At 56.3% G+C, this 20050-nt stretch overlaps 1 protein-coding gene across 4 annotated transcripts in view; it reads right to left on the bottom strand.

Annotated features, from left to right (window-relative positions):
- Positions 1-20050, bottom strand: part of ACAP3 (ArfGAP with coiled-coil, ankyrin repeat and PH domains 3) — a 111688-nt gene that overhangs the window by 45591 nt on the left and 46047 nt on the right. For all 4 annotated transcript variants that reach the window (XM_068158290.1, XM_068158286.1, XM_068158287.1 and 1 more), the window contains exons 2-4: positions 17215-17272; positions 13019-13138; positions 11316-11369 (exon numbers count right to left, since the gene is read on the bottom strand). In XM_068158290.1, the coding sequence (XP_068014391.1) occupies positions 11316-11369; positions 13019-13138; positions 17215-17272 (232 nt within the window). The remainder of the gene's footprint in view (positions 1-11315; positions 11370-13018; positions 13139-17214; positions 17273-20050) is intronic.

Below are 20050 nucleotides of genomic sequence, written 5' to 3'. Positions count from 1 at the left end.
CACAGCCTGGGCCAGGGCTCCTGTGCTGCAGGCTCCACAGCCTGGGCCAGGGCTCTGAACATCAGAGACTTCTGCCACCAACAGACTTGCCTAAGAGGACTGGCCCAGGCTAAGGGAGGTCATTCTGCCCTGTGCTCAGCACTTGAGTGCTGTGTCCAGTTCTGGGCTCCTCAGTTTAAGAAGGACATTGAGAGACTTGAAGGTGTCCAGAGAAGGGCAACAAAGCTGGGGAGGGGTCTGGAGCACAGCCCTGGGAGGAGAGGCTGAGGGAGCTGGGGTTGCTTAGCCTGGAGAAGAGGAGGCTCAGGGGAGACCTTCTTGCTCTCTCCAGCTCCCTGAAGGGAGGTTGGAGCCAGCTGGGAGTTGGGCTCTTCTCCCAGGCAAGCAGCACCAGAACAAGAGGGCACAGTCTCAAGCTGTGCCAGGGGAGGTTTAGGCTGGAGGTGAGGAGAAAGCTCTTCCCAGAAAGAGGAATTGGCCACTGGGATGTGCTGCCCAGGGAGGTGGTGGAGTCCCCATCCCTGGAGGTGTTCAAGAGGGGCTTGGATGTGGCACTTGGAGCCATGGTTTAGTTGTCAGGAGGTGCTGGGTGCCAGGTTGGACTTGGTGATCTCTGAGGTCTTTCCCAACCTTACTGATTCTGTGATTCTCTGATTCTGTGATTCTGATGTCTCTGCCAAGCCCCAGTGCCTCATTTCTGCCAGGGGATGGCGCTGTCACCTCAACACACACCGCTGAGGGAAGGAGACAGAGCTGAGGCACCCCAGAGCCAGCCACACTCTCATGCCCGTGGTGAGAGGTCCAAGCATGAAGAGACTTAGTTCTTGCAAGGCTTTTACATTTTACTCTCCTCTCTGTCCCTCAAACCGGTCCCAAGCCCCCTGCTCTGCACCCTCTGCCCAGCTCACCTCCAGCTCTCTCCATCTTCCCCAAGGGCAATCAGCCTGGTGAAGCCCCTGGAGAATAGGTCTTAGGAGCAGCTGAGGGAGCTGGGGTTGTTCAGCCTGGAGAGAGGGAGGCTGAGGGGGGAGACCTCATTGCTCCCTACAAGGAGGCTGCAGCCAGGTGGGGCTTGGTCTCTTCTCCCTAGCATCAGACAGAACAAGAAGGAATGGCCTCAAGCTGCAGCAGGGGAGGCTGAGGCTCCCTTCCATCCCCATGCAATCTGGGGCACACTCTGAGGTGGTCACAAGCTTTAACCTCCTCATGCCTCATAGGAGTCTCCCAGCAAAGCCACTCTGGCTCCTTCCAGTGCCCCCAGCCTCACAGAGATGTCCTCCCTACCACCAGGAGGTAAAGCAGCTCTGGCTTCTGCCACCACACAGGTGTGCAGCTCCACAGAGAACACAAAGCACTCTGCCCAGAGGCAGCAGCCTTGGCTGCAGAGCCTCAGACACATCCATTCTGTGCCTTGCTGCAGCCAAGGACAAGGCAAGAACCATGCCAGGACCCAGCTGAGTATAAACAGCCATGGACAGCCTCTAAATATGAACAGATGCAAAGCAAGGGGGGGGGGGGGGGGGGGGGGAGGAAAGCAAACCCCCCCCAAGGACCACCCAGCTTTGTGTTTGTACCAATGTAAATTATTTACTGCTCCTGGCATCCATCAGCTCTCTCCAACAGCACTCCAAGGGCCTCTGGACTCTGACTTTCCCCATGGAGCAGCTTTCCCCAGTGAGGTTTGGGCAGTCCTGCCCTCCCCTCCTGATGGAACAGGCTGTCCACAGAAGCTGTGGGAGCTCCAACCCTGCAGACACTCAAAGCCAGGTTGGATGGAGCCTTGAGCAGCCTGGGCTGCTGGGAGGTGTCCCTGCCCACGGCAGGGGGCTGGAACTGGATGGTCCTCAAGGTCCCTTCCAACCCAACCCATTCTAGGACACCATGCAGGCAAGAAGCAAAAAGCCTCCTGGCTCCCTCCTGCACCTGTGTCTGGGCAGTTGGCTTCCACCAGGCTCAGACATTGGCTCAGGATCAGGAGAAGGAAGGCAGAGGTTGGATTCAGCACCCTGGGACACTCCAGGGAAGAATGGATTCCAGGGTGCATCAAACCCAAAGCACAGAGCTAAGGAATGAGGCTTCCTCAGCTTGATGACCCTGCTGACTTCAGGGGGCTCAGACTGGGTGACCTTTGAAGGCCCCTTCCATCCCACACCAGCCTTGTGCCTCTCTGCAATGCAGAGCTGACCAAACTGCTCCTTCCTGAAGCTGCTCAGGGAGAGGGAAGTGACCTCAGGGTGAGCACACCGGTGGCAGCCCTGTGCCTGGGGGACAGGGACAGCTCTGTGTGGAATTTGGGTTGGAAGATCCTATCAGAACAGGGGAGCTGCACCAAAGGGGAAGCCAGGTCATAGATATGTGGGTTTGTAGAGCTCTCCATCTCTCCTGCCAATCCTCCTCTCCCCTGGTGCTGTTTCTCATGCACTGAGCCCCATTCCACTGTGATGTTTCCTCCCCTCCAGCCTGCACTGATTCCCACACTGCAAGTCTGGGGCAGGGGTTGCCAAGTGGCTTTGTGAGAGGGCACCAGGCAAGCTGCTGCCAGCAGAGCTCTGCTCAGAAGCACCCTGGGGTAGCAGCATTCCTCTTGCTGCTGCTTCATTCATTTTGGCAGGCAAGGTGACCAGGGGAATGTTCCACAGTGGATTCATGTGCCCAGAGAAGGGCAACAGAGCTGGGGAGGGGTCTGGAGCACAGCCCTGGGAGGAGAGGCTGAGGGAGCTGGGGTTGCTTAGCCTGGAGAAGAGGAGGCTCAGGGGAGACCTTCTTGCTCTCTCCAACTCCCTGCAGGGAGGCTGGAGCCAGGTGGGGGTTGGTCTCTTCTCCCAGGCAAGCAGCACCAGAACAAGAGGACACAGTCTTAGGCTGTGCCAGGGGAGGGTCAGACTGGAGGTGAGGAAGAAGTTCTTCATAGGAAGAGAGACTGGCCATGGGAATGTGCTGCCCAGGGAGGTGGTGGAGTCCCCATCCCTGGAGGTGTTTAGGAAGAGCCTGGATGGGGTGCTTGGTGCCATGGTTGAGTTGATCAGATGGTGCTGGGTGAGAGGTTGGACTTGATGATCTTTGAGGTCTCTTCCAACCTGGCTAATTCCATTCCATTCAATCCAATTCTACTCTACTGCACTCCACTCCACTGTGCTACACTTCTATTCTATTCTATTCTATTCTATTCTATTCTATTCTATTCTATTCTATTCCATTCCATTCCATTCCATTCCATTCCATTCCATTCCATTCCATTCACTCTATCCCATCCCATCCCATCCCATCCCATCCTATCCCATCCCATCCCATCCCATCCCCTCCCATCCCTCCATTCAGTTCCCAGTGTGAAATAAAGAGTTTTAAGAGCTGGAGTTCCAAGTCTAAGATCATCCCTTGGCTTTTCCTCCTTTCCCAGGCATACTTGGAACAACTCCTTTGTTTTACGGTTGTCCAGACCAAATATCACCACACCCTCTAGCTTCCACCAAGACATGAGCAGTCCAGCCCATGACTCACACACATCTGTGCCTGAGGAGGCTCAGCATGCAAGAAGGGAGTTAGCAGCAGCAGAAGGCTGGAGCCTACATTTCACATCCCCCTCCATGGCCTTCTGAGCCAACAGGATCAACCCCAACTTGTGTTTGCCGTGAGGGGGCTTAGGAATTCCTTGCCTCCCAAGGAATGAAAGCAAGGTCAGTGGCCCAGGATGTTACTTCTGGAACTGCAAAGCTAAAACCAAGACACAAGACAGCATAGATCCAAAGGGAGCAGATTGGGAGGGGATGGGATGTGAGGAACAAGTTCTGCACCCTGAAGGTGCAGCAGGTTGCCCAGGGAGGTGCTTGAGGCTCCAGCCCTGGAGATATTCAGGGACAGGCAGGACAGGGCTCAGAGCAACCTGATCTAGTGGAGGATGTCCCTGCTGACTGCAAGAGGGGGTTGGACTGGATGACTTTTGGAGGTCCCTTCCAACCCAGACTGTTCTATGACATTTGTCCCTGCCCTTTGTGTACTACTGAAGCTGATTCTTTCCCTTACCTAGGCAGGGGACCTGGTGTCTGTGAGAGCCAGAGTGCAGCACTGAGCTGGTGTTAACTGCCAGGGGGATCAGCCACAGAGGGCAGCAGCTCAGTCAAGTCATTTGGACCAAACAGAGTCACTGCACTGGGACACAGGGGCAGGAGGTGTGAAGCCAGGAGGTGCTGAGCTGCTGGAAGGTGTCCAGAGAAGGGCAACAAAGCTGGGGAGGGGTCTGGAGCACAGCCCTGGGAGGAGAGGCTGAGGGAGCTGGGGTTGCTGAGCCTGCAGAAGAGGAGGCTCAGGGGAGACCTCATTGCTCTCTCCAACTCCCTGCAGGGAGGTTGGAGCCAGGTGGAGGTTGGTCTCTTCTCCCAGGCAGGCAGCACTAGAACAAGAGGACACAGTCTCAAGCTGTGCCAGGGGAGGTTTAGGCTGGTTGTTAGGAAGAAGTTCTTCATAGAAAGAGAGATTGGCCATTGGGATGTGCTGCCCAGGGAGGTGGTGGAGTCCCCATCCCTGGATGGACTGGATGGGGTGCTTGGTGCCATGGTTTAGTTGATCAGGTGGTGCTGGGTGCTAGGTTGGACTTGATGATCTCTGAGGTCTTTTCCAACCTGGTGCATTCTGCATGCTGTATTCAGCAGGCACTGCCCCTCTCAGGTGGCAGCTCTGCATCCCCAAGTGGCTGTGGCTGTGCCTGGCTGGGGTAGCTGGATGCAGCTGGACCCTTCCCAGGCTGCTGTCAGAAAGTGCAGGTGGTCCAGGCAGCCCTGTGGAGAGCAGGCAGCTTGGAAGCACTCTCCACTTTCACTTCCTTTCCCCCTGAACTCCACCACTACCCTCCACCCATGACATCTGCCATCTGCCTCACTGACTCATCACAGCTTGGGTGGCTTTTCTTCTTGTCGGCAGGAAATGCTTCCTGGCTCGCTCAGCAGAGCTAAATCTCCCCTGCAAGCTGCTCCTGCTCCTGCTGGAGGGCTCCTGTGACGTAGCCACAGTGCTTTATGGCAGACAGGAAGGCTTAGGACTGCATGAAGCTCAAGACAGAGCTGTCTGGAGTAGCACTGATGAGGGCAACGCTCATGTTGCATCTTCTGAGCTGGAGAGTACCTGGGGCTGCTGAAGGTGAAGTGAAAGGGCTCAGCCAGGCTGATCCTACCACAGCATCCTTTCACTTCCAGACCACATCAAGAGAGGCAACTGCAGGGGAAAGAGGTTTGGTGTGCAAATAGAATCACAGAATCCTTTGGGTTGGAAGAGACCTCCAAGAGCATCAAGTGCAAGCAGGAAGCCAGCACTGCCAGGGCACCACTGAGCCATGGCCCTCAGCACCACAGCTACACACCTCTGAAATTCCTGCAGGGATGGGGACTGCACCACTGCCCTGGGCAGGCTGGCCCAGGCCTTCCCAACCCTTCTGGGGAAGAAATTGTTCCTCATGTCCAACCTAAACCTGCCCTGCTGCAACCTGAGGCCGTGACAGAGTTACTTCCTTCCAAGGCATGTGCAGGGCAGCAGCCTGGTGGGAAAACTGCCTCCCATTCTTTGACAGAGCCAGGGATGGTTGCATCCCTCTTCCCCTTGGCAAACCTGGAGCCTCTCCCCTTGGAAGTGGCTGCTGACAGCTTTGAGCTATCAGCTGCACATCTCCTCATCTGGGCAGCAAGTCAGTGGAGGGAGGGAGGAAGGGAGGAAAGTGGGGGAGGGAGGGAGGGAGGGAGGGAGGGAGGGGGGGGAGGGAGGGAGGGAGGGAGGGAGGGAGGGAGGAAGGAAGGAAGGAAGGAAGGAAGGAAGGAAGGAAGGAAGGAAGGAAGGAAGGAAGGAAGGAAGGAAGGAAGGAAGGAAGGAAGGAAGGAAGGAAGGAAGGAAGGAAGGAAGGAAGGAAGGAAGGAAGGAAGGAAGGAAGGAAGGAAGGAAGGAAGGAAGGAAGGAAGGAAGGAAGGAAGGAAGGAAGGAAGGAAGGAAGGAAGGAAGGAAGGAAGGAAGGAAGGAAGGAAGGAAGGAAGGCAAAGCACAGGGTTTGGAGCTGGCAGCACAGCATCTGCCTGTGGACAAGCAGTGCTTCCAGTACAGCAGAGCCTGGCAAAGCACAGACAAAGGTTATTCATCACTCCAGTGTGGTCTGTAGTGAGGAGGAGGGGTCACAGGGGAAGACTTCAGGCCCTCCAGCTGAATTCCAGCTCATGCCACTCAGGCTCCAGTGAAAGGAAATGGTTTGCTCTGGAGAGCAGTGCAGGAAGGCTGCTGCAAGGCTCTGGCATCTCTGCCTGGCCACCCACTGCTCAGAGGTAGCTGGGAAGTTGTTCCCTGTCATGGATGATAGACTTCCAAGCGTGGCATGGAAGCTCTCCTGATGAGGGGATGTGCTGGAGCATCCTTCAGACAGCCCAGCTGTGCCCTGTGCTGCACAGCCTGCGCTTGGCAGGGGACTCTGCACAGTGTCAGCTCACTCAGTGTGCAGGCAAAGGCTCCTGGCAGGGAGGAGAGGAACAGAACAGCAGTCCTGACCGTGGGACAGACCATAATATTTGTTGGAGGGGAGTGTTCTGGGGTATTGAAGTGGTCACCCAGTGAAGGGAAGACCTCTCACTCCTTCAGGTACAAGAGGTTTTCCAGGAGGTTCATTTTCACCTGAGGGTGAGATGCTCTCCTGCACTCCTCTGAGGGCCTGCACCTCTGCCCTGCCTGCCCTCCACGAAGAGCCAGCTCCTCTCCTTTCCCAGGGACTGGAGGCAGCAGCTGATGCTTTTAGACCGGTGGCACAACTGATAACTGCAGGACTCCCACAGCCTGCGGGGCCCAGGGCCCCTGCTGCTTTGGGAGCACAGGGAGGGAGCCACAGCCCTTTCTCATCAGGCATTCTCCCTCTGCACAGACTGAAGTCTTTGCCCTGGCACTCCTCAGGCTGGCGACCTGATCACTTGGGTATCTAAGGCAGCATCGGTGCAGCTGAGAATCAGAGCAGTGAAGATGAGGATGGGGAGCTGAGAGGAGGCAGAGCCTGCCGTGAGTGTTGGAGAGGGAGATCACAGCCCCCCCGTCCAGCAAAAGGCACTGAGCCCCCTGCCTGCAGTGTGGCCTGGCAGCCAGCAGGACCTTTGGCTTTTCTGCAGCTGCAGCGATGCCTCAAGAGGTCAGCATTGTAACATCGGCAGGATGCTCCTCTGCAAGCTCACCAAGCGCAGGTTTCTGCTCGGCACGTCCTTGTGGAGCCAGCTGCCGGCGTGGGGAGGCAAAATCAGCCCCCCCAGCTAAGCATGTCACAGGAACAGGTCCTCTGGGGCTGCTGGGGCAGTGCCATTCTCCAGCTCACCGGTCAACCCAAACACAACCAGCTACAGACAACAGCCCCTTGACCTCTTACTCAATCTTCATTACCTACACCACTCTGCCTGAGCCTTCCCTGTCTCCCTCCAAAGCCATCCACAGCACAGCAGCTGCCCAAGCAGAGCCACAGTGAGGCACTCAACACCACCAGGCAAAGCCTGGAGCCCAAACTTCTCCAGCACTCCACGTGGAGAGGCAATCACCTGCAGAGCACAGGCAGGGAAGCTTTGTCTCAGGGGTTGCTTTGCTTCCTGTCCCCAAGCCCAGATCTGACCAGGGGAGGGACAAAGCAGAGCTGCTCCCTGCACTGCTTTGCTGAGCAGCCTGTGGGGCTGGGCTGGAAAGCCTCCAGGGACTCAGCTCCCCAGAAGCAGTGCTGCTCCCTCACAGCATCTCTCACCCAAACTGCACTGTCAGACAGGGGCTCAGAGCTGCTTCCAGTCACATCAGTGTCATCTCCTAGCAGCTGGAAGAGAGAAGTTGGCCTTGCCTCATCCTGGGAGTGGATGTCCCCTCCCTGGAGGTGTTCAAGGCCAGGCTGGATGAGGCTTTGAGCAGCCTGGGCTGGTGGGAGCTGTCCCTGCCCACGGCAGGGGAGTTGGAACTGGATGAGCTTTAAGGTCCCTTCCAACCCAACCCATTCTATGAATCCTGCCCATGGCAGGGGGTTGGAACTGGATGAGCTTTAAGGTTCCAACTGAAACCATTCTATGATTCTGTGAAGTCTGCATGGCTGAACAAACTTTGAATCCCAGCACCTTCCATCTCCATATCAAACCCATCCCCATTTCCCCCTGCCTGTCTGTTCCATCCCTTTCTAGGGTTTGGGCAAAAGACTTCCACACCCTGAGGTGTTGATTCACCTTTCTGCCAACCCTGGTATCTCCCTGGCAGCAATCAGCAGAGCTTGTGTCAGCCCTTAGCCTGTGTGTCCTCCCTGCAGCCTCTCAGAGACAGGAATGCACTTGAAATGCTTTTTGCAGATCTGGAAGCTGGGCCACAAAGGTGCAACCAGCCCAGATCCATAGAGCTATTGAAGTTTGGGCAGGCTTTGACACGAGGAAGGCCTCAGCCCAGAGGCATGTGGCTGAGAGCAGACAATGCAGAGAACACCAACCCCAACCCCTCTGAGCTCAGCTCTCTCTTTTGTCATTTGTTCTCTAAGGTTCACAGAATCAATAAGGTTGGGAAAGACCTCAGGGATCATCAAGTCCAAGCTGTCACCCAACACCTCCTGACAGCTAAACCATGGCTCCAAGTGCCACATCCAATCCCCTCCTGAACACCTCCAGGGATGGGGACTCCACCACCTCCCTGGGCAGCACATCCCAATGGCCAATCTCTCTTTCTGGGAGGAACTTTCTCCTCACCTCCAGCCTAAACCTCCCCTGGCACAGCTTGAGACTGTGGCCTCTTGTTCTGGTGCTGCTTGCCTGGGAGAAGAGACCAACCCCCTCCTGGCTACAACCTCCCTGCAGGGAGTTGGAGAGAGCAAGAAGGTCTCCCCTGAGCCTCCTCCTCTCCAGGCTAAGCAACCCCAGCTCCCTCAGCCTCTCCTCCCAGGGCTGTGCTCCAGACCCCTCCCCAGCTTTGTTGCCCTTCTCTGGACACCTTCAAGTCTCTCAATGTCCTTCTTGACCTGAGGAGCCCAGAAGAGGGCACAGGACTCAAGGCTGCTGTGATGGGTTGGGGTTTTTTTGACTCACTGTGCATTCAAAGGAAGGTTGGAATGCTCTGGAGCTGAGTGTCTTCAGCCTCTCCATTCACTCCTGGGTTGTGTTTTTCACTTGGATTTTGCTGAGCTAACACCAGGACATCTCTGGGCAACGTGCTGTAGCTATAAAATTCTAGAACAAGCTTTTCCAACTCTTTTTTTTTCTTCTGGGAGGGGGTGGGGGGATGGGGAGCTCTTTCCCCTCCCTTTCAACTTGTTCCAGTTGTACATACTGTCCTCTCCCCATTCCTCGAGGAAGCTCTGACAACTGCTTCAGAGCTGAGCTCCTCAGCCACGGGGGGATCCAAGATCCACACCAGGCAGAGGCGCACACAAAGGAGCAGGCAGAGGACCCTAAAAATAACTCGGCTCGTTGCACAGCTCGAGATGCAGGCAAGCATTCCAGAGCCGTTTCCTGGCGAGAGGTGCTGCGCACCAAGGGAGGAGGGTGCTGGCTTTCGGCGCCGCTCCTCCCTGCGCTCGCAGCCGGCGCTAGGGGAACCCTGCCCCGGCCGAGCCCCGCGGCGCGCAGCGGTGGGGAGCTCGCCCCTGCTGCGCGGGGTGGGCGGCATGGGAAGGGTCGTGCCGCAGCGGCTGGGGAGCTGAGAGCTCCGGGAAGGGTCCTCCCGCTCGTTGTGGGGCTGAGGTGAGAGCAAGCCCTGCAGGGAGCAGGGGGCCGGGGGGAGCTGCACAGCTGGCGTGGCAGCGCTTGCAGACTGCATCCAGAGGCTCCTGGCCGGGGCTGCTTCCTGATGGCTGGGCTGCACAAACTCCCCCCCAACCCCAGCACAGCCTCTGTCAGTGCAGCTGCAATCTGATCCCTGCAACGAAGGGGCAGCTTCTCAGGGGCTCCTGATGCTCCTCGGCAGAGGGAATTCGAGCAGGAGCAGGACCATCAAGGCTTGGCTCTCCTCTGAGGCTCACACTGGGTTGTTCCCTCTCTGCTCCACCACCACCACTGCTGCACAGCTGCTTGCTCCCAAATCCTAGTGGTCCAAGGAGAGCTCTGTGTCCAGTACCTCTTTCCCCTGCTGTATTTTGGCCACCTGAAGCAGTCAAGTGGAGTTGGGGCTTCTCCTCCAGCTGCACGGGGCTGTCTTGCAGCCCCAGAAGCGAGCAGCGTGCCTAATGCACTGTGACAAGGGCATGGTGGTACAAAACTGGGTCAGCCCAGTGCTGACAACCCCGAAGCTTCCTCCACTTTGGGCTTTGAGCTCCTCCAGAGCTACAAACTGAAAATGGTGGCTCTGGCACGGAGCCACCAGGCATAAAGCCCCTTCCCATTCTGAGGGATGCCATGGCTGGGTGTTTAGGTTGGAGAAAGGGCAGAGTGGAAGCCTTTGGGCTCTGACAGTGAGATACAGCCAGCTCAGGAGAATGGCCATTGTCTGGGCACTTCCCTCCTTTCATCTCAGTGTGTCCTGTGTTATCTTTAAACACAGAGCTGCAGACAGCAGCACTCAGCCTGCTCCCAGCATCAGGGGACCAAGGCAGCCCTCTTGGTTTGATCCCTCCACAGCCTTGCTGGGGTCCTACTGCCACGAATTTGAATGCCAGGCTTCAGAGTGGACTCCAGATCTGCAGCAGGAAGGTTCACCCCTGCAAGCTGTTCACAGACAGAGTCCTGAGTTGTCAGAGCAGCTCAGGACCCTCTCAGGTCTCATTACAACCTCCTGTGCTACCCAGAAAGAAAGCATCTGGAGTGCAGGACCTTCCTGAGCTCTGATGAACCACAGAATCACACAGAATGGTAGGGACTGGAAGGGACCTTGAAAGACCATCTTAGTCCAACCCCCCTGCCAGGGCAGGATCACCTATGCCAGATCACAGCAGGATGAAGAGGTCTCTGACCTCTCCCTCCTACATATTTGTTGTACATCTCTGACCTGAAGTGAGCCAAAAGTAACAGTCCACAGCCACTGAGTGCTGGAGGCTCCTCTGCAAGCCTGGAGGAGCTCCATTTCCTGTGGTCCATGATCACAGAATCATAGAATGAACCAGGCTGGGAAAGACCTCAGAGCTCATCAAGCCCAGCCTGTCACCTAACACCTCCAGGACTGATCATTGTGATTACACAGACAGCAGCAGAGAGCTGGGAGCTGCTGTTGTTGCCTCCTTGCAGCAGTATTGAACTGGATGAGCCTTGTGTGCAGGGACTGGAGCCTGAAAGACAATCCCCTCCTGGACCCCTCCACCCAACAGAGGAGACCTGCTTTGAGAAGGAGGGTGCCACCAGCACCCCAAAAGCCAAGAGGAGGCAGCATCTTACCATGTGGTAGTTGATCATCTCCTGCAGGCTGTCTCCAAACTTGTCGAGGCACTCCTGCAAAACACAAGGTAAAGAGAAGTGGCAGTGACCAGCAGCTGCTGCCCTTCCCTCCCAGGGCTGCCAAGGCTGGCAGAGGCCCTCCTAAGGCCAGGGAAGAGCCACTCTGCCCTTTGGCAAGACAAGCACTTCCAAAGTGCCTGAGGCTGAAGCCACAGGCTCCCTGTCCCTCCCAGTTGAGTGCTGCAGTCCCCATGCCAGCGGTGCCTTGTGGAGCTGGCTGCCCCCCCTGTGCTGAGCAACTGATGCTTGCTGACCTAGATTCTAACAACCTTGCCAGCACTGTGGCTTCTTAAAAGTCCACTTCCCCCTGTGAGCAGTGAATCTCACTCTGCATTATCACAACAAAGCGTGGTGGGGGTGGAAGGCATCGCTGGAGATCCTCTGCTCCAAAGCAGGGGCACCCCCAGCAGCTTGCCCAGGATCACAATGTCCAGCTGGGTTTGGAGTCCCTCCAGGGAAGGAGACTCCACCACCTCTCTGGGCAGCCTGCTGCAGGGCTCCAGCAGCCTCACAGCAAAGAAATTTGTCTTTATGTTTAGGTGGAACCTCCTGGGTTGCAGTCCTAGCACAGGGCACCACTAAGAACAGCCTGGTTCCCATCCTCTTGCTGAGCATGGAGCAGATCCCTTCTCAGGCTGCCCTTCTCCAGGCTCAACAGCCCCAGGGCTCTCAGCCTGTCCTCCTCAGAGGGGCACACAGCATTTCAGCATTGAAAGCTGGCTCTTAATGCTCTTGGAAAGAAGACAACGACCCAGCAGGGTATCAGCCACTTGAACTTGGGCAGTGACTGGCTGAAGAGTAGCCCTGAGGAGGGAGACTTGGGGGTGCTGGTGGACAAAAAGCTCAACATGAGCTCTCAGTGTGCACTTGCAGCCCGCAAAGCCAATCAGATCCTGGGCTGCAGCAGGAGAAGTGTGGCCAGCAGGGCAAGGGAGGTGATCCTCCCCCTCTACTCAGCCCTGGTGAGACCCCACCTGGAGTACTGTGTCCAGTTCTGGAGCCCCTATGGCAAGAGGGATGTGGAGGTGCTGGAACGTGTCCAGAGCAGGGCCAGGAGGATGAGCAGAGGGCTGGAGCTGCTCTGCTGTGAGGACAGACTGAAGGAGTTGGGGCTGTTCAGTCTGCAGAAGAGAAGGCTCCCAGGTGACCTCATTGTGGCCTTCCAGGATCTGAAGGGGGCTCCAAGAAGGCTGGGGAGGGACTGCTCAGGATCTCAGGGAGTGATAGGACTAGGGGGAATGGAATGAAGCTGGAGGTGGGGAGGAAGTTCTTCCCCATGAGAGTGGTGAAGCCCTGGGATGGGTTGTCCAGGGAGGTGGTTGAGGCCCCAGCCCTGGGGGTGTTTAAGGCCAGGCTGGATGAGGCTGTGGCCAGGCTGATCTAGTGTGGGGTGTCCCTGCCCATGGCAGGGGGGTTGGAACTAGATGATCCTTGTGGTGCCTTCCAACCCTGAATGAAACTATGAAACTATGAAACTCGGCTCCTCCCTGCTGAGAGGGGGCTCCAGCACCCTCCAGATGGTCTCTATCTTCCTCCAAAAAGAAAAGCTCATGCTGAGTGGCTACTTGAACAGCAAAAGGGTCTTAGACAGCTGGCCCTGAGCCCTCACTGTGCCCCAGGCTCCCTCCCAGCAGCTGACTTACCGAAATCATCTCATCCTTCTTGCACTGCTGCGACAGGTCCCGGACCCCGCTGACGAAGTGCTTGTTGGTGGTGATGTAGGCTTTGCCTGCTTCAATCATCCCACTGCAGAGCTTCACCAGCTGCACAGGGAGAGAGGTGTGAGTGCAAAGGGAGCTGACCACCCCCAGCTCAAGGGCTGCCAGGCTGCTTTGGCTCTGCACCAACACCACAGCCCTTCCACAGGGTGGCACAGAATCACCAAGGTTGGAAGAGACCTCAAAGCTCATCAAGTCCAAGCTGTCACCACAGACCTCATGACTAAACCATGGCACCCAGTGCCACATCCAATCCCCTCTTGAGCACCTCCAGGGATGGGGACTCCACCAGCTCCCTGGGCAGCACATCCCAGTGGCCAATTCCTCTTGCTGGGAAGAACTTTCTCCTCACCTCCAGCATAAACCTCCCCTGGCACAGCTTGAGACTGTGGCCTCTTGTTCTGGTGCTGCTTGCCTGGGAGAAGAGACCAACCCCCACCTGGCTACAACCTCCCTGCAGGGAGTTGGAGAGAGCAAGAAGGTCTCCCCTGAGCCTCCTCTTCTGCAGGCTAAGCAACCCCAGCTCCCTCAGCCTCTCCTCCCAGGGCTGTGCTCCAGACCCCTCCCCAGCTTTCTTGCCCTTCTCTGGACACCTTCAAGCCTCTCAATGTCCTTCTTAAGCTGAGGAGCCCAGAACTGGACACAGGACTCAAGGTGTGGCCTGAGCAGTGCTGAGCACAGGGCAGGATGACCTCCCTGCTCCTGCTGGCCACACTGCTCCTGATGCAGGCCAGGATGCCCTTGGCCTTCTTGGCCACCTGGGCACACTGCTGGCTCCTGTTCAGCTGCTGTCAACCAGCACCCCCCAGGTCCCTTTCTGCCTGGCTGCTCTCCCTTCTCTGGATGCAGCTCAGCACACAGCTGCCTGCTGGGCTGCCAGTGACCACTGCTGGCTCCTGGGGAGTCTGTCACCAGCTGACACCCCCCAGTCCTTCTCCCTGAGACTGCTCTCAAGCCACTCCTCACCCAACCTATATCTCCAGACAGCCTTCATTAACTTGTGATAATTGAACAGCCCCAGGAACATTCCCACACTTCCTAGCCCCAGCAAAGTGCCTTAGCCAGCCCTGGGCCTGGCTCTAAAGGCTGGAGCTTGAGCTCAGCCAGCATTCCTGGCCAGCAGCCTATCTCCTGTCAGCCAAAGCTCCTTGGCAAAGGTTACATTAAACAACTTCAGATAAATCCACAAACCAAAAGCCCAGGAGCTTTGCAACAGCAACAGCTGCCCACTGGGCACAAACTTCACCTTGCTTTGGTTGGGTTTGCATCAGCTCTGCCCTGGGCTTTTTCACAACAAACAAACAGAGCCCACAACAGCAACTACAAACTGCTGCTGCTGCTGCTGCTGCTGAGCAACACTTGGGAGTGAAGCTTTCCTCTCTCCAAAGCCAGGAGGGGTTTGAGAGATAGGAATCTTGCTAATGAACAATGGCTTTAGTAAACCTTGCCCTGCCAGCCAGCCTCACCTACAGGCTGGGGACCACAGAACCACAGAGTCACAGAAGGGTTGGGTTGGAAGGGACCTCTGGACATGGAATCATAGAATCACAGAATCAGGCTGGTTGGAAAAGACCTCAGGGATCATCAAGTCCAACCTATTACCTAATACCTAACACTTCCTGGCTACTAAACCAGGGCTCCAAGTGCCACATCCAAGCCTTCACTGAACACCTCCAGGGATGGGGACTCCACCACCTCCCTGGGCAGCACATCCCAAGGGCAAATCTCTCTTGCTGGGAAGAACTTCTTCCTCACCTCCAGCCTAAACCTCCCCTGGCACAGCTTGAGACTGTGGCCTCTTGTTCTGGTGCTGGGTGCCTGGGAGAAGAGACCAACCCCCACCTGGCTCCAACCTCCCTTCAGGGAGTTGGAGAGAGCAAGAAGGTCTCCCCTGAGCCTCCTCTTCTGCAGGCTAAGCAACCCCAGCTCCCCAGTGCCTGATGTATAAATGGACAGAGCCACACACAGCACATCTCTGTCTGGGCACCAACCCCCTCCAGCCTTTACTCCTCCCCACTCACATCCAGTCCTGTCCTTGTTAGTTTGACAGAGCAGCGCTGGATGCTGACAAACTTCTGCTCTCCCCATCCAAGCCCAGAGAAGAAACAGCAACCAGCTGCAGTTCCTGTCACATCTGGTGGCCAGACGTGCTCCAGGGCTCTGGACAGATCCTCTGGCAAGGAAGCCCAGGGGCTGCTCTGCAACGTGGCGGTTTCCAGCGCTGCTCTGAGCAAGCACTTGTGGCCAAGGCTGTGTCACAAGTAGCTGAAGGCCATCCAGCACAGGCAGGCTCCCAAGGGCAGCTGCCATGGCTCTGCAGATGGCACAGGGCAGAATGGAGGCAATCTCTCCAGCCCAGACCTCTGGGGTTCCCTCAGAGGAATCATGTCTCTCCCAACCTGGTCTATTCCATTCCATTCCATTCCATTCCATTCCATTCCACTCCATTCCATTCCATCCTATCCTATCCTATCCTATCCTATCCTATCCTATCCTATCCTATCCTATCCTATTTACCTCCCTTCTTAACAGGTAGCTGAAAGGCTGATCACAGAATCTCACAAGGGTGTGATTCAACAACCCCACAACCCAACACCTCCATGAGCATTAAACCCAGCCCCCAGGTGCCATGACCACACATTGCTTGAGCACCTCCAGGGATGGGGACTCCACCACCCCCACTGGGCAGCCTGTTCCAGTGCCTGACCACTCTCAGTAAAGGAACTTTTGCCTGATCTCCAACCTAAACCTCCCCTGGCACAATTAAAGACCCAAACTCCACCAGGCTGTGGCTTACATGCAGCCCTCAGCTGAAGGAGCCCAGATCCTTTTGCAGCAAAGCATCAAAGAGCTGAGATCCCTGAGCAGCTCCTCCACTTCCAGACCACCTCCTTGCTCCAGGAGTGCTCCTGGCACACCAAACTGCCTGCCTGCAGGGAGCACTGAGAGCAGTAGGGGTGAAATCAGAGCAAGCCTCACCCCCATGCTTGGTCTGTAAGAGCTTAGAGGAGAAGAGACAAATCCCTTTGCAGCTCTCCCTAGCCAGGGTAGTTAGCTCTGTGCAGATAACCACTGCAAGCAGCTTGATAAGTAAATAGGTTTTGTAGGTCACAGAGCTGCCTGGGGCTGGTGACTTCAGCAAAGGCCAATTCTGCATCAGCTGCAGGAGCCCTGTCCCTTGCTAGCTTTGGGAGGGAAATCTCACAGACAAAAAGCCAACAGATCTTCTGGCTCCTTCCTTTCTCTCTGTTCTGGTTTAGAAACAACTTGGCTGATGCCTCAGACACCAGGAGGGCTGAGCATGGAAAAGCTGCCTTCCATCACAAAGCCTCTGACTGAGGTCCAAACTGCCAACTGGATGTGAAGCATCCCCAGCAGCAGCACAGCCAAATTGGTCCCTGAGAGGCTATTTCCAGTGTCAGATTACAGCTGTGGTGCATAGCCAGGCAGAACATCAGCCAACAACCACCACCACCAGCAGCCTGAATCTGGCCTGCCCAGTGGCTCCTGACATCCCTGAGCTGACACAGCGGTGCCCTTCCCACCTGGGCACCCAACAGCTCCTGCTCCACACCTGCTGAATGTCACCAGCAGGGTGGTGGAGAGAGGAAAGAGTCTGAGCTGCCCTAGGTGATGCTGCTCTGGCAGGGGGGGCTGTGGACTCCATGATCCTTTGAGGTCCCTTCCAGCCCCTAATGTTCTGTGACTCTCTGAACCTGCCACAGCAGAAGCAGCAGTGCCAGACCCCCTGAGATCCAGGACCAGAAGTTCCAGGCTGGATGAGGCCATGAGCAACCAGGGCTGGTGCGAGGGGTCCCTGCCCATGGCAGGGGGGTTGGAACTGGGTGAGCTTTAAGGTCCCTTCCAACCCCAAACCACTCTGTGATTCTATGATCCAGAGCAGGAGGCCAAGTGTGGACCTCTTGTCCTAACTCCTTTGGCAGCAGGAAGGAGCCTTGGCAGGTGCCTGGCAGTAGAGGGAGACATGGACCTCTGGACCAGCCCAGTGTGGTCCACACCAGCTTCTGACAGCCTGAGGTGGGCTCAGCTCTTAGAGGAGCCTCGGTGGGGCCACACTGCAGACCCTCTTCAGACCCATGGGCCAGGCTGTCTCACCTTACCTTATCGAGCTTTGCTTCTATCTCCACCACATCTGTTTCCACTTCATCGATGGTTGCCCTGCAATGACAACAAGAAGGAATCATTAACTGACTGTGCAGGAGGATTGGGAAAGGAGCCAGGAAGTCCCAGGTGAGTAAGGATCAAAGGGGCTGAGGTATGCGTGGTGAGGGTGGGCAGGAAGAGGGATTCCCACCTCCCACTTTGGAGCTTCCTGCTGCTACAGTAAGGTTGGGACTGACTCAGGAGAAGGATCACACCTTGTCAGGAGTGAATTGGGTCCAGTTCTGGGCTCCTCAGGTTAGGAAAGATGTTGAGGTGCTGGAAGGTGTCCAGAGAAGGGCAACAAAGCTGGGGAGGGGTCTGGAGCACAGCCCTGGGAGGAGAGGCTGAGGGAGCTGGGGTTGCTTAGCCTGCAGAAGAGGAGGCTCAGGGGAGACCTTCTTGCTCTCTCCAGCTCCCTGAAGGGAGGTTGGAGCCAGGTGAGGGTAGGGCTCTTCTCCCAGGCACCCAGCACCAGAACAAGAGGACACAGTCTCAGGCTGTGCCAGGGGAGGAAGAAGTTCTTCATAGAAAGAGAGATTGGCCATTGGGATGTGCTGCCCAGGGAGGTGGTGGAGTCACCATCCCTGGAGGTGTTTAAGAGGAGACTGAATGAGGCACTTGGTGCCATGGTTTAGTTGATCAGATGGTGTTGGGTGATAGGTTGGACTTGATGACCTCTGAGGTCTTGTCCAGGCTGGTTAATTCTATTCTATTCTATTCTATTCTGTTCTGTTCTGTTCTGTTCTGTTCTGTTCTGTTCTAATCTCACAGGGCTGGGGAAAGAGCTGGACCTTGTGCTGGCATTTGTCAGCGTCAGGGTGAAGCTCAGGTGTGCTCTGGTAGTCCCAGACAGCAAACCCATTTGGCTGCCCTTGTTCTGCTGCTGCAGGCAACGCTGGGAATTGGTAGCAATGCCAGGTGAGATGGGAACAGCCACCACTGTCCCTCAGCCATTCACAGCAGGCACAGGCTGCTTGCTTCAGCACCACCAAACCCCATTTCCCAGGCTCTGAGCGTGCCTGGAGTGCAGCCACGTGGGGAGTGATGTCCTCTGAGCCTCAGGAACCATCCCTCAAGCAGAAACACCTCTCAGTCCCTTTGTGGTTGAACCCCATAATTCTCTTTCACACACGTGGGGCTTGGCTTGCCCGGGGCTGAAGCTGCTCCCCGACGCCCAGCTCTGCTTTCTTTCCACATCACTGGACAGATGTGGCAGGAAGAAGCTACTAGAATCCAGCTGCAGAGGTCACCAGGACTCCCTCCCAATGTGAAATATCAACATGACATCAGCCACTTGCAAGAGGCATTCCCAGCCTGAGGCATGTGGGATGCAAGGAGGCTCTGGAGGGCAGGCTCCAGCAGCAAGCACTGCAAAGCCTGGGAGCGCTGCCGTGCAGAGCTGCTGGGGGCTGGCTCTGCCTGGGCAGCTGCTCCTCTAACCACACACCTGGAAATGTGGTCAGCCTCACACCACCCCTGGGCTCTGAGGGGATGCAATCCAACTTTCCCTGCAAGGAGCTCCTTAGGGTTGTGGCTTTGACGTTCAGGAGCTTGCTTCCCGAAATACCACACTCAGGCTCAAAGGGATTCCAGCACTCCACATGAAACTCAGAGAGGCCCAGGGTCATAAAGGTTGGGAAAGGTCTCTAAGGTCATTGAGTCCAACCCCACCATGGTCACTAAACCCTGTCCCCAGGTGCCATGGCCACAGGTTTCTCCAACACCTCCAGGGATGGGGACTCCACCACCTCCCTGGGCAGCCTGTTCCTAATCCCTGACCACTCTGGCAGCAAGGAAATTGTTCCTAATCTCCAACCTAAACCTCCCTTGGCACAACCTGAGGCCATTTCCTCTCGTCCTATCGCCTGGTACTGGACGGAGGAGACCAACACCCACATGTGGCAGCTAAAAGAACAGCTGGGAGGAGAGATGTGACTTAGAGCCAGGTGAAACAATCCTGAGCTCTCAGCAGCAGTGCAGGGAACAGCAAAAGTCCTGAAGGAACCATCAGGGTGTGCAGCAGCTCTGCTTCTGAGGCTCTTGGTGTCCTCAGTGAATGGAGACAGTGACTGTCCTCAGCAAGGGACATGCTGCTAAGAGAAGGAAGGATCCATTCAAGAAGGTAAGAGGGAGGATACATTCAAGAAGAAAGCTCCAAGAGGTCACAAAGCTGAGGTCTCAATCTGCCTTTCTGCCAAGCCCTCCAGCCCTTCAGCCCTGCCTTCCAAGGATGGCACACAGCCAAAGCAGCACAGCACGCTCAGGACCCTCTGTCCTCAGCTTTCTTCAAGGGGAAAGGTGCTGCTCAGCACCTCACACAGGGGAGTGCAGTCCCCACCTGCGTGCTGTGAGGCAGCCAACAGTGGCTGCTGTCCCAGGTGGAGCAGGGAGGACACAGGCTGTCCCCCACACCGCTGTCTTGTTGGATCCAAACTGGCTGCACAGTCAAGAGCCAGGATGTAACAGCTGTAACTTCCCTCCCCAGACTCCTGCCCTCCCCTTCCACTGCTCTCTTCTTCCCAGGTCACCACCAGGGGAGGGTCTCCTCCATCCCTGCCCCTTTCCACTAAAAACTCCTTCCAGCCTGTGGTTTGACCACGCTGCCCCCAGGCAGGGAGGGCAGAAGGGGGATGCTGGCCATTGGCAGGCCACTTTTGACCCCACTGCTGCCCTTTCCTCATCTGGTTTCTTTTAAGAAGTGAGTTGGAAGGAGAAAAAGGGGGAGGGGAGGGGTGGGGGGGGAGGTCTGCTGTTCCTAAATGAGCTGCAACATGCTGTAGAGCAGCAAGAAGC

Source organism: Melanerpes formicivorus, unplaced genomic scaffold (assembly GCF_026170545.1).
Source record: "Melanerpes formicivorus ecotype bairdi unplaced genomic scaffold, bMelFor1.0.p_v2 SCAF_39, whole genome shotgun sequence".
Taxonomy (NCBI): domain Eukaryota; kingdom Metazoa; phylum Chordata; class Aves; order Piciformes; family Picidae; genus Melanerpes; species Melanerpes formicivorus.
The sequence above is the reverse complement of the archived record's forward strand: the minus strand, read 5'-3'. Positions and strand labels throughout refer to the sequence as shown.